Source organism: Neodiprion fabricii, chromosome 4 (genome assembly GCF_021155785.1).
Source record: "Neodiprion fabricii isolate iyNeoFabr1 chromosome 4, iyNeoFabr1.1, whole genome shotgun sequence".
Taxonomy (NCBI): domain Eukaryota; kingdom Metazoa; phylum Arthropoda; class Insecta; order Hymenoptera; family Diprionidae; genus Neodiprion; species Neodiprion fabricii.
In genome coordinates, this window is record NC_060242.1 from 11769239 (window position 1) to 11789410 (window position 20172).

Genomic DNA, 20172 nt, shown 5'->3' on the forward strand with positions numbered 1-20172 from the left:
TTAATTTAATCGGTTTTTTTATTTTTCCATTTTTTTTTTTTTTGTTATTTCTGTCATAGGTGATTTTATCCTGCGAGGATTTTTATCGGAGAGATTTTCTCTAGCCACCATTTTCTTGGATCTAGGATTAAACTCAGATCCCCTGCCAAGGTTTTTTACCACAGAAAGAAACCCCCTTTTCACATTCTCAGGGAGTATAGGCTATCAATTTTTAAGTATAAAACCGCAATACTAATCAAACATTCTTTATTAACAAAACTTTTACCCAGATACCCCATGTATAATACCCAGAATCATTGATTAACAATTTTATCTTTCGTTACAGCTATGCGAACTATAGGTAGGTGTATAATATATACAGAAACGTTTGGCCCATAACCACAAGATCAGAAATAGGAATAAATAAAAGTTACACATTACAATGTTCACACAACTGAACGAGTTGCCTTCTTTTATCCACGATCAGTTGAAGTAAGCGTTGAAAATATCATCTAGAGTCAACGTCGAGAGAAATAATTCAGTTGCAACGCTAAGTCATTTTTCGATAATACACTTCCTCAATGTCGTTTCAGTCTAAGGCGATTCAAAAACTATCGATGATTAATCTTGATTTCGGTTTGAACGCGGATTGAACGCATTTAATCTAATGCGGTAGCGTCATAACTGGTTTACAATCTAGCACCCTGTAAAGGATTGATCGTCACCGTTTGAAAATTCGGAACTGTTGCCAAAAACAACCCTCCTGTAGTTCTTGTAGAGCATTTCCTGTAGCTGTCGGGCGTGATGGGCGTCCCTGGTCTCGCATACGACCTTGACCTCGACGCTGAATATGTCCGACATGATCCAGGCCCGCTCGTGCATGATGTCTTTTATGGACACCCCGATGTCGGCGACCATCTTGCAGAGCTCGGAGATCCCTCCTGGACGGTCGGACACCGTCACTGTGAACTTGAGGAGGCGACCCTCGGCGGCAAGTCCGCGCTCCAGGCACCTACCCAGGATCGTCGTATCTATGTTGCCACCGCAGAGGGGGAGGACCACTCTAAAACAGATTTTAACCGGTGTAGGTGAGGCGGCAACGCCCTCGAAGAGGTGCGGGCTAAGGGATGGCCCGTTTAACGGTTAATTAACTTTTACGATTATACTTCGTTTCGGGTCGTTACGTAACGACGCCCGGAAACGACGACGGAATGACGCGCGAACTCTGGATGGAACGACTGACGAAGAACCACCACCCCCATGCTTCGTTGTTTCTCAAGGATCGCTACTCCTTGCCGTATACCTACCATCTTCCTGCGGAATCGCGTATCAGAAAACGGGAAAACCGGAGTCCCAGGAAAAAAGGTCTTACAGGTACTGTCAGGAACGTTATGCGTTCGAACTACAAGAAATCACATTCCAAGAGCTCGTAAAATCGTACAAAATTGTTTCATGAGTTACGAAACTACTAAGTTGGTGTGGCATTTGAAACGATGGCGATCGGAACATCGTTCAGCTCTTCGTTGGAGGAACTGAGCCGTTACTTTCCTAATGAGCTGCTTAAGAGATGTTGGAATCTTTGGTTGCGAACTCAAATGGTGTCACCTCACCTTTTTCCTTTCAGTTCGTCGAGCTGTCCTGCGAGAATGGCGGCCAATCCCGTAGCTCCGGCACCCTCGACTATGCACTTCTCATTTTCGACCAACTTCAAGATCGCTATGGCGATCCACTCCTCCTTGACGACGACTAGCTTGTCAATCAGCGGATCGGCAGTAACGAAGGCGTTGTAGCCAACCATAGGAACGGCCAGACCATCGGCTAGAGTCGATTCGATTGGTGTGTAAGTTGGACGACCGGCTGCCCGGGCTGCCGTGAAACTTGCGCACCTGTGGGACTCGACGCCCTGGGAAAAATCGGTGAAAAGTGAAAAAACGGTTTTGAGAGGCCTTTTGGAGAGAAAGAATTATACAGTTTCATTACTTTTTAACTTTTTTTCTCTTTTTAACGTGTCACTCGAAAAATTTGCCGTAAAACCCAGAGAAAGTAGGAAAATATTTAGAAGTCACAATATTTTCCTACTTCCACCGGTTTCTTTTAGTATTTATCACATATATTTCGAGTGGCTCATTATAAAAAAAAAAAAAAAAAATGTCAAATAAGGAACTGCTCTGTTATACAGTATTTTAGGATACGTTGGAATTAATGCTTCTGATTCTTCCGATTCTTACTATAACTTTCACATGCGGATGCAGGGTTTTTATCGCCAGTGCAACACCGGCGATGAGACCTCCTCCTCCGACGGGAACGACAACGGCATCGATATCTGGAACCTGCTCCACGACCTCCAATCCCAATGTTCCTTGACCGGCCATGATGTGCGGATGATCGTAGCTGGAGGAGGGAAAGACCGCATATCACACTTGTGACAGTGGACATAGACGCCAAACTGAGTCGGGAATATTGTTCCTACCCGTTGATGTAGACGAGGCCCTTTTCCTTGCCGATCTGCATGGCGTTCTGCTTGGCCTCACCCATGTCCGAACCCTGGACGACGACCGTTGCGCCGTGCTGTTTGCACGCCGCGATTTTCATGATCGGCGCCACAGCCGGCATCACGACTGTCACCGGTATTCCAAGTTTTGCCCCATGGTAGCAAAGTGCCAAGGCATGGTTGCCCAGGGAGGCCGATATCACTCCGTTACGTTTCTGCTCGTCGGAGAGCATCAGCAAAGCGTAGAGAGCGCCTCGCTCCTTGAAGCTTCCCGTGGTTTGCAGGAAGTCCTTCTTCAGGTACAGCTCCATGCCCATGGAATCCGACAGCCGGGATCTCTGTTCGACGGAGGTTTCGGGTGAGTGTCATGAAAAATGATGTTTGTGCAATTGGAAGCGAATCGAAGACTTCCGATTGCTCGATATACAGTGATATTTACATACCGCACATGGTGTGTTGATTATCCCCGACTTGATTTTGAACGCGGCTGAGGTCACGTCTTCGCAGGTAATTTTTTGCGGATTTCCTTCGACGCAGTAAGGGTCAAAGACTGACTCATCTCCCTGTAAAATCAAATCGTTGTACGTATATGCGGGCGTGAAACCATTGAGCTACTGCGATAAGGCCAAGCAATATTCAGGTACTAATTCTTCAGTTCCTTGATTTTACATAAATACTCCTGCTGTGCGATATCTCCCTATTATGATAGGATACGGAACGTCGATAGTCTTTTGTCACCGCACATATTGACTTAATGACTCAACGCTCGTTACTGATAACGCGCGTATATTGGGTCAAAGGTTCATGCTGAGTCAAAAAACCGTTAATCGGTACTTACACCCGTCTCTCTTTGCTTGAAGTCTACGATTCACGTTGTTGGTCTTCAAGATCAACTCTGTGATAAATGTTGCTATGATAAATTCGCAGAATCGGTTAATGTCGTCAACCTTGGAATATGGATGTGAATCACAAAAAGTATCGAATGCCTGAACGTTAGTCATTGAAACAGTCACAGGACTGTCGTTATTATTCAATGTAATTTCATTTTTTTTTGTTTACAATACTTTGTGAAATATGAATCTCAGTGTTATACTTTTTACCTGTGTTAAACTTTCGTGAAACCGATAAATCGAAAACCCATTATTGGTAATGTTAATTCGCGTTCGAAGATGTGACAACCGATCAAAGTGCATTGTTCAAAACGAGTGCGTGATGGATGAAATCATTTACTTCAATTTTTCACAAGGTACGGAACTTGAACATAAAATTCAATCCTAAATTATCCCGTGTAACACCCTCGCCCTACAGTAGAGTTTCATGAAGATTATAAGGGAATTAGATAACTTACCGTAGAAATCGAGGAGACGGAAATGTTGCTAGTGCTCGAGTAACTCTTGTTAACTCCATTTGAAGCAAACAAGTTAAGAGGCTGACTTAGAAGCTTATTCAAATCCCTCATCTCGCACCTTATTTTCAATCTTCGTAGGTAAACTTTAATTACGTTATTTAACAACTAATAACCTGAACTTCAGACGAGATACTGCGCGGGATACGTGTTTTATGGAAAATTGCCTCCGACGAATATAATCGCGAACTTTGTGACCTTAAGCTCGAGTCTCCTCTTGTCGAGCAACGTTACTACTGCTGCACTTACGGATGGGGGCGGGTTACTTCCTCCACTCGGCAACAGCACGTGCTGTGTCACGTGGCGGTCACTTATCGTCGTCGGCTGTTTCTCGGACGGAACATTTTCATTATATATACACGTATACATAGCCTCGACACGCCCCATCACCGCAGCATCGACTTTGACCTTATCAACCATTATTTCGCAACACGGTTTACTGTCAGCACTTTTTTCGAAAATCCGCCACAAAATTTTTGGGCTCAACGCGTGTTTTTTTTCAACCACAGTGAAAAGTCGCGACTTGATCGAACGGAGACGAGATTGCCAGTAATTATGATAACGATTGATCGTAAATATGTAAGCAAACACGTGGATGGAGATAAATTCGCTGAGAAGAATTATTTGTGGAATAATAAGCGAGCACGGAAAATTTCCATTACACTATAAACGCTGTTTGCAAACCGTTAGAAATCGTCTGATTATAAGGGTCAAGTCCACTTACCACATTAGCCTGGCGCCAAATTTTTCTGTGCTCCATTCTTATACAGTGGTCAGAGTAAAATTGAAACAGTCACTCTCGCCGGACCTCAGTCAGTGACTCAATGAAAAAACGCAATCCAACCAACGACTACGAATCAATGACCTCGCTCTCCGATATCTAGCCAGAAAAAACTGGAAAGAAACCACATTGCACTATTCTGTAAGTCTCGCTGTAATGATTAGTTGAAATTCGGTCATCGCACATGTATAGGTGATCCAGCTTTGACCCCATCCAAATGTGTAGATCTTAAATCTATCTTAAATATAAGCTCAAGTGGCTCTTACTTGATCATCGAATATTCACCTACTAATTGTTTCGTGCTGACATTTTACAGCGACAAACCTGTAATACCGTAAAGATTTGCTGGTTTTCAAGAGGGTGAATAAATTTCATCGCCAGAATGCACATTCTGGATCGAATTTGACTATGATCATTGCTGCATCATTGTGTCATATCATAATACTCGGTAAATTTCCTTAAGGGGGGAAACCGGTTTATGAGGTCGAAATTTTGCTGTTTTTCATGATTTTTTTTAACCAGAAAGGAATAATCGCAAAATGTTCAAACCTGGAGGATATTTTATTTATGTTTTCAAGTACACTTTGAAATTTTTTCAAATGATTTCCGCCGGAAATAGTGGAGTTACCGCATGCAGTCCATGGGCGATTGCCATCCGAGCATTTGGCTTGCGTACATCCCTGACGTCGCAATTTTTGTCTGTAATCGTCGGGATTTTTTTTTTTTTCATTAGAAACATATTTTCTGAGAATATGAACCTAATTTTGATCAAACAAATTGAAAATTGCATGTTTTGGAGGTGTTTGAACACAATGTCATGTTTTTATACTATATTTTTTCATCTTTCTTGCATAAATACATATATTTTTAATAACAATATAATCCCCGAATTAGTTTCATATCACGTGGAATTGAATAAAGAATATCTACACCAAATTTCAGAACGATTGATCAATAACTTTTCGAGCTAGAATGTACGCAAGTCGAAAAAACGTCGTTTCGAGAAAAACGCGTTTGAAATAAAATGTAGCGAAAACGAGAAATTCAAGGCAATAATTAATTATAAAAAATGCTCACCGGTTAATCAGCCATACCAGCATCATATAGCAATCCCTCTTCTTGCTCATATGCGTCATTCTATTATTTAATAGTACAGCGGTATTGAGGCAGGTAGCTGGAAAAGAAGGGTCTGGGCGACCGCTCCGTTGTAATTACCGTGCGCTTCTTCACAGAACCGACGGGCGGTCACTTAAGTGCTCATTGCATTCGAACTAATGGGAATTTTGCTTCGAAATTTTGACCACATATTCTTGAATAGTTATACTAACGATTCATGCAATAAAAAGACAGACGATTTTTCGATCGGTCTAAACTGGGTTTCCCCCTTAACGAACCGTTCGCACACGGAAGGTCGCATCGCGAACCATGTCGAACTCGAAGGAAAAATCACCGAAATCCTTGCGAACATGTTACTACAACACGTGTTAAATATTACTGGTGCATTTCATGATTGCCTAGGGTACTGCACGGTAATGATGGGTGGCCATTTTGAAGTCTACATCGATGGTTTTTTAGTATAAATTATCAATTATTACAGAAAATTAAATTATAATCAATTCTTCGTCCCGAAATTGACTGTTTTACAAAAAATTGTGAGAAAATATTCAATTCTCTTTTAACGTTGGTGTTATGCTTTAAGCAGAAGCAATGAGTTTTCGTAGAGTTGGACCTGTATGATTTTTGTGAAAATATTTCTACAAATTCTCACCGTATAATACGTACGAACAATTCGAGCCTGTGGACAAAGTGGGGCTCCTAACTATTTCTTTTGTAATGCATTTTTTAATATTTTATTTTATCTATTGAAACAATTGTCACGTTACTAAAATATCGTAATTTTATTCATGATGACATTTGTATGAAATAATCTTAGAAACACATTAATGAAGTGAAATCTAGAAAACGGTGACTCAAAAGTGTTAGTTGTGCTGTACTAATGGATGAGATCCGTTCCCTTCAATGTTTCCTAATTCGAAAATTATTCGATTTCATTTCATCAATGTGTTTAGAATATTATTTAAGACAAATTACGGCGTAAAAAAATGTTCAACTTGTTATGGACGTGATGATAGTTTCAATTGAAAGAGTAAAACAGTGAAAACTTGATGGGATTCCCCAATTTTAAATCAATTTCAGTTCATAACCAATGATCTTTGATGTTTATTATTGTTATTTTAAATTTGTCATCTTCATTAGCAATAATAATAACACTTAGAGAAATTTTTAGTTTCGGTTACCGCTCAGTCCTTAACTACTTTCATTTTTTACCACAATCGAAAAATATAGTTCTAGGTAAAGAATAGAAAAGTAGTTTTCTAGCTGTTGCCAGAAAGTCTAGTATCCGTTACTATTCTTTCTCGTTATGATCACGGTGACTATATTTTCTTGTAACTGTTGCACAAATTCAATGCTTGTGCAATAACAAATTGACGTTAAAGCCTTATTCAAAGGAAGAAGTACAGTAAAGGGAACAAACTGATTTTACGTTAGTAGCGTATATATGAAAGTTCTGGACCACCCCCCCCCCCCCCCCCCCCCGCCGAATCCGCGGTGGGACCGCCCCCAGCCGCGGAGGTACCCCCCTCCGAATCCGCGGCGGTACCCGCCCCGTTGATCATTTTCGGTTTTTGCCGCAAGATGGCTGTTTTCATAGGATTTGACGCACACACACACACACACACACACACAAACACAAACACACACACACACACAATAATTCCTGTCGAGACTTGTTTTTCGCCGAACGTCATAAGCGTAGGTATTCGGGGCAAGGGCTCTGGGCCCCGATTTTTTATACCCACACCGCCCACTACCTGCTTTTTGTTGACCGATTTCCATTACATGCTTGGGAAACTTTACATTGCTACTTTACTCGCAGCATTTGCGCGGATTTTTATACTTAGGTGGGCATCCATCGTAGGCGGCGGAGGGTTCGCGGAGAGGGGGAGGGGGTGAAAACCTGTTCCAACACGCTTTTAGGCAAGATGCAGCTGCGGAAGCGGGTCACTTCAAACGAGCAATAAAACCCAGAAATTTGGAGATGGGGGGATGGGTAAAGGCTGGGCCCAGTCGTCTCTGACGCCATTTTTCCTTCCGAAATGCGCAGAACGCAGTGCGCACCGCATCTTTGACGTCATTTTTCCCTCCGATATGCGCAGAACGCAGTGCGCATCGTTCCCCAATCTTGCGATCTATCGGCCTATACATATATATAATGAAAATGTTCCGTCCGAGAAACAGCCGACGACGATAAGTGACCGCCACGTGACACAGCACGTGCTGTTGCCGAGTGGAGGAAGTAACCCGCCCCCATCCGTAAGTGCAGCAGTAGTAACGTTGCTCGACAAGAGGAGACTCGAGCTTAAGGTCACAAAGTTCGCGATTATATTCGTCGGAGGCAATTTTCCATAAAACACGTATCCCGCGCAGTATCTCGTCTGAAGTTCAGGTTATTAGTTGTTAAATAACGTAATTAAAGTTTACCTACGAAGATTGAAAATAAGGTGCGAGATGAGGGATTTGAATAAGCTTCTAAGTCAGCCTCTTAACTTGTTTGCTTCAAATGGAGTTAACAAGAGTTACTCGAGCACTAGCAACATTTCCGTCTCCTCGATTTCTACGGTAAGTTATCTAATTCCCTTATAATCTTCATGAAACTCTACTGTAGGGCGAGGGTGTTACACGGGATAATTTAGGATTGAATTTTATGTTCAAGTTCCGTACCTTGTGAAAAATTGAAGTAAATGATTTCATCCATCACGCACTCGTTTTGAACAATGCACTTTGATCGGTTGTCACATCTTCGAACGCGAATTAACATTACCAATAATGGGTTTTCGATTTATCGGTTTCACGAAAGTTTAACACAGGTAAAAAGTATAACACTGAGATTCATATTTCACAAAGTATTGTAAACAAAAAAAAATGAAATTACATTGAATAATAACGACAGTCCTGTGACTGTTTCAATGACTAACGTTCAGGCATTCGATACTTTTTGTGATTCACATCCATATTCCAAGGTTGACGACATTAACCGATTCTGCGAATTTATCATAGCAACATTTATCACAGAGTTGATCTTGAAGACCAACAACGTGAATCGTAGACTTCAAGCAAAGAGAGACGGGTGTAAGTACCGATTAACGGTTTTTTGACTCAGCATGAACCTTTGACCCAATATACGCGCGTTATCAGTAACGAGCGTTGAGTCATTAAGTCAATATGTGCGGTGACAAAAGACTATCGACGTTCCGTATCCTATCATAATAGGGAGATATCGCACAGCAGGAGTATTTATGTAAAATCAAGGAACTGAAGAATTAGTACCTGAATATTGCTTGGCCTTATCGCAGTAGCTCAATGGTTTCACGCCCGCATATACGTACAACGATTTGATTTTACAGGGAGATGAGTCAGTCTTTGACCCTTACTGCGTCGAAGGAAATCCGCAAAAAATTACCTGCGAAGACGTGACCTCAGCCGCGTTCAAAATCAAGTCGGGGATAATCAACACACCATGTGCGGTATGTAAATATCACTGTATATCGAGCAATCGGAAGTCTTCGATTCGCTTCCAATTGCACAAACATCATTTTTCATGACACTCACCCGAAACCTCCGTCGAACAGAGATCCCGGCTGTCGGATTCCATGGGCATGGAGCTGTACCTGAAGAAGGACTTCCTGCAAACCACGGGAAGCTTCAAGGAGCGAGGCGCTCTCTACGCTTTGCTGATGCTCTCCGACGAGCAGAAACGTAACGGAGTGATATCGGCCTCCCTGGGCAACCATGCCTTGGCACTTTGCTACCATGGGGCAAAACTTGGAATACCGGTGACAGTCGTGATGCCGGCTGTGGCGCCGATCATGAAAATCGCGGCGTGCAAACAGCACGGCGCAACGGTCGTCGTCCAGGGTTCGGACATGGGTGAGGCCAAGCAGAACGCCATGCAGATCGGCAAGGAAAAGGGCCTCGTCTACATCAACGGGTAGGAACAATATTCCCGACTCAGTTTGGCGTCTATGTCCACTGTCACAAGTGTGATATGCGGTCTTTCCCTCCTCCAGCTACGATCATCCGCACATCATGGCCGGTCAAGGAACATTGGGATTGGAGGTCGTGGAGCAGGTTCCAGATATCGATGCCGTTGTCGTTCCCGTCGGAGGAGGAGGTCTCATCGCCGGTGTTGCACTGGCGATAAAAACCCTGCATCCGCATGTGAAAGTTATAGTAAGAATCGGAAGAATCAGAAGCATTAATTCCAACGTATCCTAAAATACTGTATAACAGAGCAGTTCCTTATTTGACATTTTTTTTTTTTTTTTTTATAATGAGCCACTCGAAATATATGTGATAAATACTAAAAGAAACCGGTGGAAGTAGGAAAATATTGTGACTTCTAAATATTTTCCTACTTTCTCTGGGTTTTACGGCAAATTTTTCGAGTGACACGTTAAAAAGAGAAAAAAAGTTAAAAAGTAATGAAACTGTATAATTCTTTCTCTCCAAAAGGCCTCTCAAAACCGTTTTTTCACTTTTCACCGATTTTTCCCAGGGCGTCGAGTCCCACAGGTGCGCAAGTTTCACGGCAGCCCGGGCAGCCGGTCGTCCAACTTACACACCAATCGAATCGACTCTAGCCGATGGTCTGGCCGTTCCTATGGTTGGCTACAACGCCTTCGTTACTGCCGATCCGCTGATTGACAAGCTAGTCGTCGTCAAGGAGGAGTGGATCGCCATAGCGATCTTGAAGTTGGTCGAAAATGAGAAGTGCATAGTCGAGGGTGCCGGAGCTACGGGATTGGCCGCCATTCTCGCAGGACAGCTCGACGAACTGAAAGGAAAAAGGTGAGGTGACACCATTTGAGTTCGCAACCAAAGATTCCAACATCTCTTAAGCAGCTCATTAGGAAAGTAACGGCTCAGTTCCTCCAACGAAGAGCTGAACGATGTTCCGATCGCCATCGTTTCAAATGCCACACCAACTTAGTAGTTTCGTAACTCATGAAACAATTTTGTACGATTTTACGAGCTCTTGGAATGTGATTTCTTGTAGTTCGAACGCATAACGTTCCTGACAGTACCTGTAAGACCTTTTTTCCTGGGACTCCGGTTTTCCCGTTTTCTGATACGCGATTCCGCAGGAAGATGGTAGGTATACGGCAAGGAGTAGCGATCCTTGAGAAACAACGAAGCATGGGGGTGGTGGTTCTTCGTCAGTCGTTCCATCCAGAGTTCGCGCGTCATTCCGTCGTCGTTTCCGGGCGTCGTTACGTAACGACCCGAAACGAAGTATAATCGTAAAAGTTAATTAACCGTTAAACGGGCCATCCCTTAGCCCGCACCTCTTCGAGGGCGTTGCCGCCTCACCTACACCGGTTAAAATCTGTTTTAGAGTGGTCCTCCCCCTCTGCGGTGGCAACATAGATACGACGATCCTGGGTAGGTGCCTGGAGCGCGGACTTGCCGCCGAGGGTCGCCTCCTCAAGTTCACAGTGACGGTGTCCGACCGTCCAGGAGGGATCTCCGAGCTCTGCAAGATGGTCGCCGACATCGGGGTGTCCATAAAAGACATCATGCACGAGCGGGCCTGGATCATGTCGGACATATTCAGCGTCGAGGTCAAGGTCGTATGCGAGACCAGGGACGCCCATCACGCCCGACAGCTACAGGAAATGCTCTACAAGAACTACAGGAGGGTTGTTTTTGGCAACAGTTCCGAATTTTCAAACGGTGACGATCAATCCTTTACAGGGTGCTAGATTGTAAACCAGTTATGACGCTACCGCATTAGATTAAATGCGTTCAATCCGCGTTCAAACCGAAATCAAGATTAATCATCGATAGTTTTTGAATCGCCTTAGACTGAAACGACATTGAGGAAGTGTATTATCGAAAAATGACTTAGCGTTGCAACTGAATTATTTCTCTCGACGTTGACTCTAGATGATATTTTCAACGCTTACTTCAACTGATCGTGGATAAAAGAAGGCAACTCGTTCAGTTGTGTGAACATTGTAATGTGTAACTTTTATTTATTCCTATTTCTGATCTTGTGGTTATGGGCCAAACGTTTCTGTATATATTATACACCTACCTATAGTTCGCATAGCTGTAACGAAAGATAAAATTGTTAATCAATGATTCTGGGTATTATACATGGGGTATCTGGGTAAAAGTTTTGTTAATAAAGAATGTTTGATTAGTATTGCGGTTTTATACTTAAAAATTGATAGCCTATACTCCCTGAGAATGTGAAAAGGGGGTTTCTTTCTGTGGTAAAAAACCTTGGCAGGGGATCTGAGTTTAATCCTAGATCCAAGAAAATGGTGGCTAGAGAAAATCTCTCCGATAAAAATCCTCGCAGGATAAAATCACCTATGACAGAAATAACAAAAAAAAAAAAAATGGAAAAATAAAAAAACCGATTAAATTAAATTGACGAGAAAAATATAAAATTCTGCAGTGAGAATTTTTTCAATGGGGGATTTTTTCAGGGGAGATTTTCAAAGAGGATATTGTGGATGGTAAGCAAGAAAATTAATGCTGGCTACCATCCAACCTTGGATCGTTTAATAAGTCGAAGACGATGATCGGGGTCCCCGAGTAAGGCGGGGGAAAATTGGCTGAGTTGTAATAAATGTCATGGCGACTTTTGGTCGGGACATTGAATTAAACGAGTTTCAGCTACCGGTTACATTTCCTGAGGGGCAACCTGCGGAGCGGGGAAACCAGAAGCTTGGTGATTTCGGTCACGTCGAGTCTTCTGGGTGCTGCGCAGCCAGCGCTCGTCGCTCCGACTTGGAACAACCCGCACATCCTCTGACACGCTACATTTAACGTCGAACGAACTTCGTATCATAATTGGATGTATTAAATCCTGATGCCCGTGACAAGCTGGGATTAGTGCTTGCTCGATTGTGCCCCGACACCGCTTCCGACAAACTCGTCGCGCATCTCGCCAGCTTAATTCGTCGTTATACCGAAACGCAGCTTGGCGGAACAACTGGCAGTCAAGCTCTGAATTTTTTACTTCCTACATTAACAAGGATCCCAGGTCAATCCCTCTGAATGGTTTTCTTTTTTTTTCATTTATAACATGTTATGGTAGACTGAAAACTGAGCGACCAAGAATAAATCAGGACATCAAAAGTGTGAAGAAAAATGCTGAGGGTGTGCAAATAATTTGAAATCACAAATCGAATAGTGATACTTTTTTTTAGCAATATCCTATGAATATGTAATTTAATTCGGTTGTTCACAATAATGAACATTGATCGAATCACCGCGTTCATCAAACTCTCACTGTCGGCCCAAGGAGCAAAAGCAGCGACTATTTTCTAGGTTGAGCTAGGACTCAAATAAGGCCGTAGGCCGTAATCCAGTGGTGTGAGGCCAGGGGACCGCGCGGGCCACTGTATGGTAGGACTTCCCCTGCCGATCCAGCGATCAGGGAATTCTTGGTCGAGGTATTCCCTTACTCGTTGCGTAAAATGTGGTGGCGCCCCATCCTATTGGAACCATCCTCTTGGACCCTGAAAAATACAGTCAAAGAATAATATTCATATTATTATGAACGATGTTCGTATCATTATTTCAACTTTTTATTTTTCAATTGTAATGAGTAATTGTTGAAATAATTCAATTGACGATGAATTGAATCATGATGATGATTTTACTGTTAATATTACTGTCAGAATCTTGGAAAACCGAAGCTTCGGGTAACTGCACTGAGATTTGAACCCAGGTCCTCTCGATTTCCTGTCAACTGCTCTGCAACCAGTGTTAGGCCTAATCGATAGGATTTGATTTACGAATTACAATTGTAATTTATAATTGAAAGAATTAAGATCGCAGTCTACAATTGCCTCGCAAAATCATATTGAGCCCATTTTATAATTTTAATCAGTTCGACAAATATTGTCAATTACTTTGGCCATCGTGATTTTCATAAACTTCTTAGTCAATATGGGGGACCACGATCTTACATTATTATCAATAATTTCATTACTGTTATCATCATCATCATTAATAGTATTATTTATAATCTACCTAGGTACAACTTGAATAAATTGTACTTACGTCCCCGTCAATCGCTCTGATTGCAGGTATAATCTGCTCCCTGAGTAACTGCAAATATCTTTCCCCATTGAGATTTCCTTCGATGAAAAACGGCCCGATAATGTGGCTGTCGACAACACCCACCCAAATGTTCACCTTGACAGGGTACTGTGTTCGATTTCCAAGGAAAACATAGGGATTATGTTGGGACCACGCTCTTGTATTCTGCCTATTCGGCATTCCCACTAAAAACACCGTGCTCTCGTCACTGAAGCACACTCCAAGCCCCGTATTTTGATCATAAGTGTTCATCATCTGTTCGCAAAATATGAGGCGTCGTCCTGCATCGCCAGGCAGAAGCTCTTGTTGTTTCTGCAGCTTGTACGCTTTGTATCCCACCGCGCGCAATACATTTATCATTTACTTTTTTAATAAAAAAATGTACAACCCTGTTCTTTATAAAGTAAAATTTTTATTGAGTTTTGTTCGCGATTGATTTGCGGAAAGATGCAACGATTACATGTCAATTACTCGTCCAGATTGAACGCTGTATTCATTTGTTCGTCGTTACCATACAGCAACCACAAATCAACAGGTGGTTTTGCATTATTACGGCGTCTATTCGCGATCGAAGCGTTGTTTACTTCAGTATGCAATAATTGAATCTGCTTTCCAATTTAGTACTGTCAAAAATGCCGAATTGTAAATTCAGTGTTGAAGAAAAAGTGGCTATTTTGAGACAACGTTACGAGGCAGCGAGTTATCGACTCATTTCACGGCATCGTACCCAAATCGCCCGATCCCATCGCATAATACGATACGTAAAATTGTAATACGGTTCGAACAAAAAGGAAGTGTCGATGGAAGAACAGTGAAGGTGTCGCAGCCGAACAGAAATACAAGTTATGAGACAAAATTAGCGATATGTTTGTGTGCCGAAGAAGATCCGATGAAACCTGCAAGCCGTATCGCTCAAGAGATAAGAATTTCAAAATTTTTGGTAAGAAATGTATTGCGTGCGGTGGAATACAAAGCGTACAAGCGTACAATCACGGCACGTTTCAAATTATTGTGTTATTTAATGCAATACGAAAATAAAAGTGATATTATGAGCCACACTATCATCAAATGTGGATTTCAGAACATACATGCAGAATTCTTTCGCGGAAAATTTGTCGCAAGGTAAGTAAATGCACGAAACATATGAGATATTCTTTCAAATTCATTTTAATTTTCACTACGTATTTATTTTTAGGATTATCGTATTACTAACAATACGATGATCAATTAATTAAACATTTATAGGGTATAAACTATTCCAAAGCCATCATGTTCAGGAGGTCGTTGAAATTCATGATGAAGCTAGTGGAGAACGAATCGTCCGTGGGAAACTAATACCACAGACGAAAGTACATAATCCGCCGTACGAAGTGAAATCAGAGGTATGTATTAATTATGAGATAAATGTATGTATGTAATATTTATTGATCCCCTTGGGGTTACAAGGACTTCCCTTTTCCTCTTCCTTTACAATATTTTTACATGTTTTCTTAACCTATTCTTACCCTATTCTTACTTCCTACCTTATCCTTACTTAATTTCTAATTGCCTGTGCCCTGTGCCATTGCCTTGCCATTCCCTTATTTCCCTCTCATCCTTTTCTTATTTTTTATCCTTATCTTCACTTAACCTTATCCTATTTTACCTTATTCTATTTTACTAAATCGTCCTTATCCTAATCGACTTCCATTTCCCATTCATCTCTCACTCTTTCATTCTCTTGTACATCCCTGATCCTTTCCAATTCTCTCATCCAGACTTCTCCCACCCCCTCCGCACCTAACATCTCCGTCACCACTTCCTGCCAGCTTTCCTCCCTTCTATCCCAGCCTACGCACCTTTCCCATACGTGCTCCCATGTTTCCTCCTCCCCCCCGCACACCCTACACCTTCTCTTTTCCTCTTCTTCCCAGTACCTTGCCTCCTTCATCTCGCTTCCTAATCTAAATCTTGCCACCCTTATCCACCTGCTTTCTCCCCATCCCTTTTCCAGATATCCTGGTATCCCTTCTCCTTTCACTAGCCTGTACCATCTGTTGTACCTCGATTCACTTATTTTCTCCCACCTCTCTTTTCTCTGTTCTTCCCTCTCTCTCTCCTCTATTTCCCTGAACTCCATTTCGCCCCTCTCCCTTCTCGCGACTACCTCTCTACTCTCTGCTCCCCTTTTGGCAAAGAAACTTTCCCTTTCTCTTTCCCACCTCGATCCCTGCCTCCCAGCTTCTGCCTTGTCCCTTATCTCTTCCCAGCATCTCCTAGCTAACTCGCTACCCTCCACTCTCTCCAGCTTCCTTTCAAAATTCCATGCCCTTCTCCCTGCCCTAATCCTTAGCTTCTCCCTCTGTAGTTCCTCCCTTACTAGATATCCCGGTGTTCTCCCATCCACTCCTAATGTCCATCTCAAAAATCTATCCCGTACCGCCTCGACCGCCCTCCTTTCCCTCCACCCCCATATCTCCGATGCATACTCTATTACCGTCCATACTAGCCTGTCAAATAACCAAATCCTTTTTTCCCAATCCCTCCCAAACCTTCTTTTTCCTATTCCCCATACCTGCCTCATTACTACCCCTGCTTTCCGTACTCTCTCTTTCACCTGTGCTTCCTGTTCCCCATTGCACTTGACTCTATACCCTAGATAGCTGAACTCTTTCACCTCCTCTATCTTTTTCCCTTTCCATCTCCAATCTATGTTTTTTCTTCTACCGCCCCTTTCCTAAATCTCATAATCTTTGATTTTCCTACATTTACCGTCAGCCTTTTCCTATGCACATACCTTTCTAACTTCCTAATCATTACCTGCATTTCCTCTTCACTTTCCGCTAGTAACACTATATCATCCGCATAAGCTAACGTGCATACCCTGCCGCCGGCTAACTCCACCCCCCCCCCAACCCTTCTCCCTCTCCCCATTTCCTCTTCTAAGTCCGCCAGCAGCAGGTTGAACACATGCGGACTGAGCGAACATCCCTGCCTTACCCCCCTCGCTGTCCAGAACGCCTCTCCTACCTTTCCCCCGCTCCTCACTCGACTCTTTATTTCCTTGTAAATTTCCTCTATCCTTACCCTTAGCCCTTCCCTCACCCCTCACCTTTCCATAGTCCCCCACAGCACCTTCCTGTTCACTAAATCGAACGCCGCTTTCAAGTCCACAAAGAACGCCACCATCTTTCCCTTATCCTTTCCCACCTGCCTATTGATTAAATAATTAAGTACATATATATTGTCAATTGTACCCATGCCTTTTCTGAAACCCGTTTGGTTTTGCGGTATCAAGCCCTTTTCATCTAACTCTCTTTCTAGCCTATCCGCTAATGCCATCGCATACACCTCATATAGAGTTGGCATCAAAGTCACCCCCCTATACTCTTCTACCCTTTTCCCCTTCCCCTTCTTAACTATCGGCGCTATCAATTCCTCCCTCCAATCCTCTGGCCAGCCCTCCCCCACCCAAACCCTGTTACATGTTTTCAATATCCACTGCTCCATTTCCTCCCCCCCCCCCATACCGCCATACCTCGCTAACTATTTCATCCCCCCCTGGTGCCTTTCCATCCCTCAGCTTTCCAATCACCTTTTTAATCCTTTCCCTCTGCAGCTTTCCTTCCCCGTCCCCCTTCCTATTTATCGTCTCCCCGCCTTCTGTTACCTTGCTTTCTACCCCGCCTAATAATCCCATGAAATACTCCCTCCACTCCTGACCTCCTATTTCTTCATTCACCCTCTTCCACTTCTTTCTTTCCCCATTAACTATCTCCCATACCTTGCTTTCTGTCCTTGCTTCCGCTGCTTCTTTTATGAATCCCTCATTTTCTTTCTCTTTCCTCTCCTCGCATAGCCTATTATATTCCCTTCTTTCCTTTCTATACGCGTCCCCTTCCCCCTCCCCCTTTCTCCATTTCCTTAGACTCTGCCTAACTTGCGCCTTTTTTTCGCCTACATTCCTCATCCCACCATCCCTTCTTCGCTTCCCTCCCCCTCCCTCCTACATCTAAGGCTCGTCTAAACTCCCTTATTCTTATCTCTGTCTCTTTACCTACATCCAATTCTCCTATCTCCTCCCATTTGACTTCTGTTCTAAACCTCATCCTACCTCCTCCGTCCAGTCTTCTCTACTAGTCCCCCCTACTCTTTTTCCCTTCCTTGTCCTAGCCACTGCCCCCCTCAACCACACTTTTACCGGGTGATGATCCGAGTCAACCCTATCCCCAATCTCTATCCTTTTCACCCTATCCCTTACCTCGATGTCTCCTATAGCGTAGTCTATCACCGTCACCCCCGCCCCTCCTACATGCGTAAATTTCCCCTCCTCATCCCCCTCTGTGTTCCCGTTCATTATTGCCCATCCTGTCTCATCTAAAAATTGCACCAGCTGCCTACCTTCCGAGTTTATTTTCCTGTCCTTTGATTTCCTACTCCTACTCTCTTTCTCTCCTTCTCCTCAGCATCCTCCCCCCTCCTGCCCTATCCTGGCATTAAAATCACCCCCCACTAGCACTTTTACCCCTCCCTCTATCTCTTCTGCCCGCTCCTTCAATTCCCCTATCTTCTCTTTTAGATCCCCATTTACGTATATTCCTACTACTACCCATTTTTCCCCCCCCTACACTTATTTTCCTTGTTATCATGCCCTCGTTTACCTCTTCCCTCCCTCCCTCCCCACTTACTATCTCCCTTCTCACCTCTGACAGCATTCCGCCTATTGCTCTTCCCTTCCTATTTTTTCGAACCGCATACTGCACCTCCCATTTATACCCTACTGGCAACTTATTTCTAATCCTTTCCCACCCCTTTTTTTCTATCCATGTCTCCATGAGAAATATTACATCCCAATCCCCTAGCCCCCTCCAAAAATCTTCATCCTTTCTCGCGAGCCCCGCCACATTCCAGAAAGCTACTTTCCACACCTCCCTTTCTGTCTCGCCTACTCCCCTCTCTCTCCTCCTTATCTCCCTCCCCACCTGCCTCTGTCCACCTCCACTACCCATTCCCCCGACTGCCTTTCCCTACGTACCCTTCCCTGTGCTTCTATACTTCCCTCTTGTCTTTCCTCTCTTGCTGACCTTTCCCTATCGCTTTCCCCTGCTTCTCCCCTCCCCTCCCTTTACCCCTCTTCCCGCGCTCTCCCTGTACCGTCCCTAAGCACCTCTCTTATCTCATCTCACTTCCACATTTTCCCTTCTATCCAGATCTTTGCATACCCTATTCTTACTCTGTTTCCCCTTCTCTCCTCCATAGCTGCTATCTCCCTCAACTTCCATTTCTCTTTCCTTCTCTAGTCTCGCTCCTCTCACTACTATATTTCCCCTTCTTTCTTCCCTTTCTTTCCTCTCTATGGCCCACTCCATCTCTTTTAACCTATCTATTGTTACCTGCGCCACTTCCGCATTCCCCTGTACCTGCCTTTCCCCCTCGCCTTCTGCACTCTTCTTTTCTAATTCTATCAGCCTCTCCTTTACCGTTTCTATCTCCCCCCCTCTCCGCTCTTCTACCTCTTCCAGTCTTTTACCTAGATCCCTTATCGTTTCCTTCATCTCCCCCCTCTCTACTTCCCACTGCTCATCCCTTCTAGTCATTTCGCCTTTAATCTTTTCCATTTCTTCCCTGATCTCCCTTCCCTGCCCTTTGACCTCCTCTAGACCTATCTTTAGCTCTTCCCTAATCAACCTTAGCATATCCTGTATACCCCCTCCCTCTGCCTTCCCTTCCTCCACTGTCTTACCCTCCGGCGACCGGTGCACTTTCCTGCTTTTCCCAAATACTCTTTCTCTTTCCTGCATCTTGTCTACATCCTCCTCCCCTTTTTCCCCTTCCTCCTCCTGTTTACTCTTCCATAAGTCTAGCACCGTCGCCGTCGATCCCAGGCTATGCCTCCTATCCCTCTCTAACGCTGCTACTGCCCCCGGCCTACCTTTCTCATTCTCCTCCTCTTCCCTGTTCGCCCCTTCTTTTTGGCCACCCGCGTTACTCATATTCTTCCTCTCCGTCACCACTCCCTACCTTATTTATCCGCCGCCTAACTGTCTCTACTCTATCCCCCTTCTTACTCCCTAGATGTCACCGCCTATGCTTATCTTATCCGAATCGTTGGCGTCCGCCGGCTCTTTCTGCCTAACCTCAAAACTCTCCCTCTTCTTTCTTTTTCAACTGCCCTTCCTTTCTATGCCTGCCTCCCTATTCCCTTTACTCGACCTCCCGTCTATGTTTTCCCCGCTCCTTCTCTGCCCTATTTACTTTTCTCCTCACCTTTGCTATCCTGCTAAATTCTCGCCTTTTCACTCACACTCTTTCGCACACCTGCCACTCACATTCAAAACGGAAACGGAAGTCTTA

General features: G+C 43.7%; 2 protein-coding genes across 3 annotated transcripts; one reads left to right on the plus strand and one right to left on the minus strand.

Annotated features, from left to right (window-relative positions):
* Nucleotides 1–229: 229 nt before the first annotated feature.
* LOC124181563 (L-threonine ammonia-lyase-like) lies at nucleotides 230–4673 on the minus strand. 2 transcript variants are annotated; one of them, XM_046568242.1, is made up of 6 exons: nucleotides 4600–4673; nucleotides 2914–3033; nucleotides 2450–2808; nucleotides 2208–2370; nucleotides 1590–1882; nucleotides 230–1042 (listed from the first exon to the last, which is right to left on the minus strand). In XM_046568242.1, exons 1-6 carry the CDS (start codon nucleotides 4633–4635, stop codon nucleotides 676–678), a joined length of 1338 nt encoding a protein of 445 aa, XP_046424198.1. In that variant the 5' UTR covers nucleotides 4636–4673; the 3' UTR covers nucleotides 230–675. The 2 variants fall into 2 exon arrangements, with proteins under 2 accessions (XP_046424198.1, XP_046424197.1); XM_046568241.1 differs by lacking the exon at nucleotides 4600–4673 and adding an exon at nucleotides 3819–4045.
* A 3434-nt stretch (nucleotides 4674–8107) lies between these two features.
* LOC124181562 (L-threonine ammonia-lyase-like) lies at nucleotides 8108–11926 on the plus strand. Its single transcript, XM_046568240.1, has 6 exons — nucleotides 8108–8337; nucleotides 9123–9242; nucleotides 9348–9706; nucleotides 9786–9948; nucleotides 10274–10566; nucleotides 11114–11926. The coding sequence occupies exons 1-6, from the start codon at nucleotides 8227–8229 to the stop codon at nucleotides 11478–11480; spliced, it is 1413 nt and encodes a 470-aa protein (XP_046424196.1). The 5' UTR covers nucleotides 8108–8226; the 3' UTR covers nucleotides 11481–11926.
* Nucleotides 11927–20172: the final 8246 nt, after the last annotated feature.

Excerpts from the sequence above, each read along its gene's own strand:
- LOC124181562 (XM_046568240.1), top strand. The coding sequence starts at position 8,227 with ATGAGGGATTTGAATAAGCTTCTAAGTCAGCCTCTTAACTTGTTTGCT. Across the intron at positions 9,243-9,347 it reads TAATCAACACACCATGTGCG|AGATCCCGGCTGTCGGATTC; the intron begins GTATGTAAATAT and ends TCCGTCGAACAG. Across the intron at positions 10,567-11,113 it reads GACGAACTGAAAGGAAAAAG|AGTGGTCCTCCCCCTCTGCG; the intron begins GTGAGGTGACAC and ends AATCTGTTTTAG.
- LOC124181563 (XM_046568241.1), bottom strand. The coding sequence starts at position 3,929 with ATGAGGGATTTGAATAAGCTTCTAAGTCAGCCTCTTAACTTGTTTGCT. Across the intron at positions 2,809-2,913 it reads TAATCAACACACCATGTGCG|AGATCCCGGCTGTCGGATTC; the intron begins GTATGTAAATAT and ends TCCGTCGAACAG. Across the intron at positions 1,883-2,207 it reads ATCCGCATGTGAAAGTTATA|GGCGTCGAGTCCCACAGGTG; the intron begins GTAAGAATCGGA and ends GATTTTTCCCAG.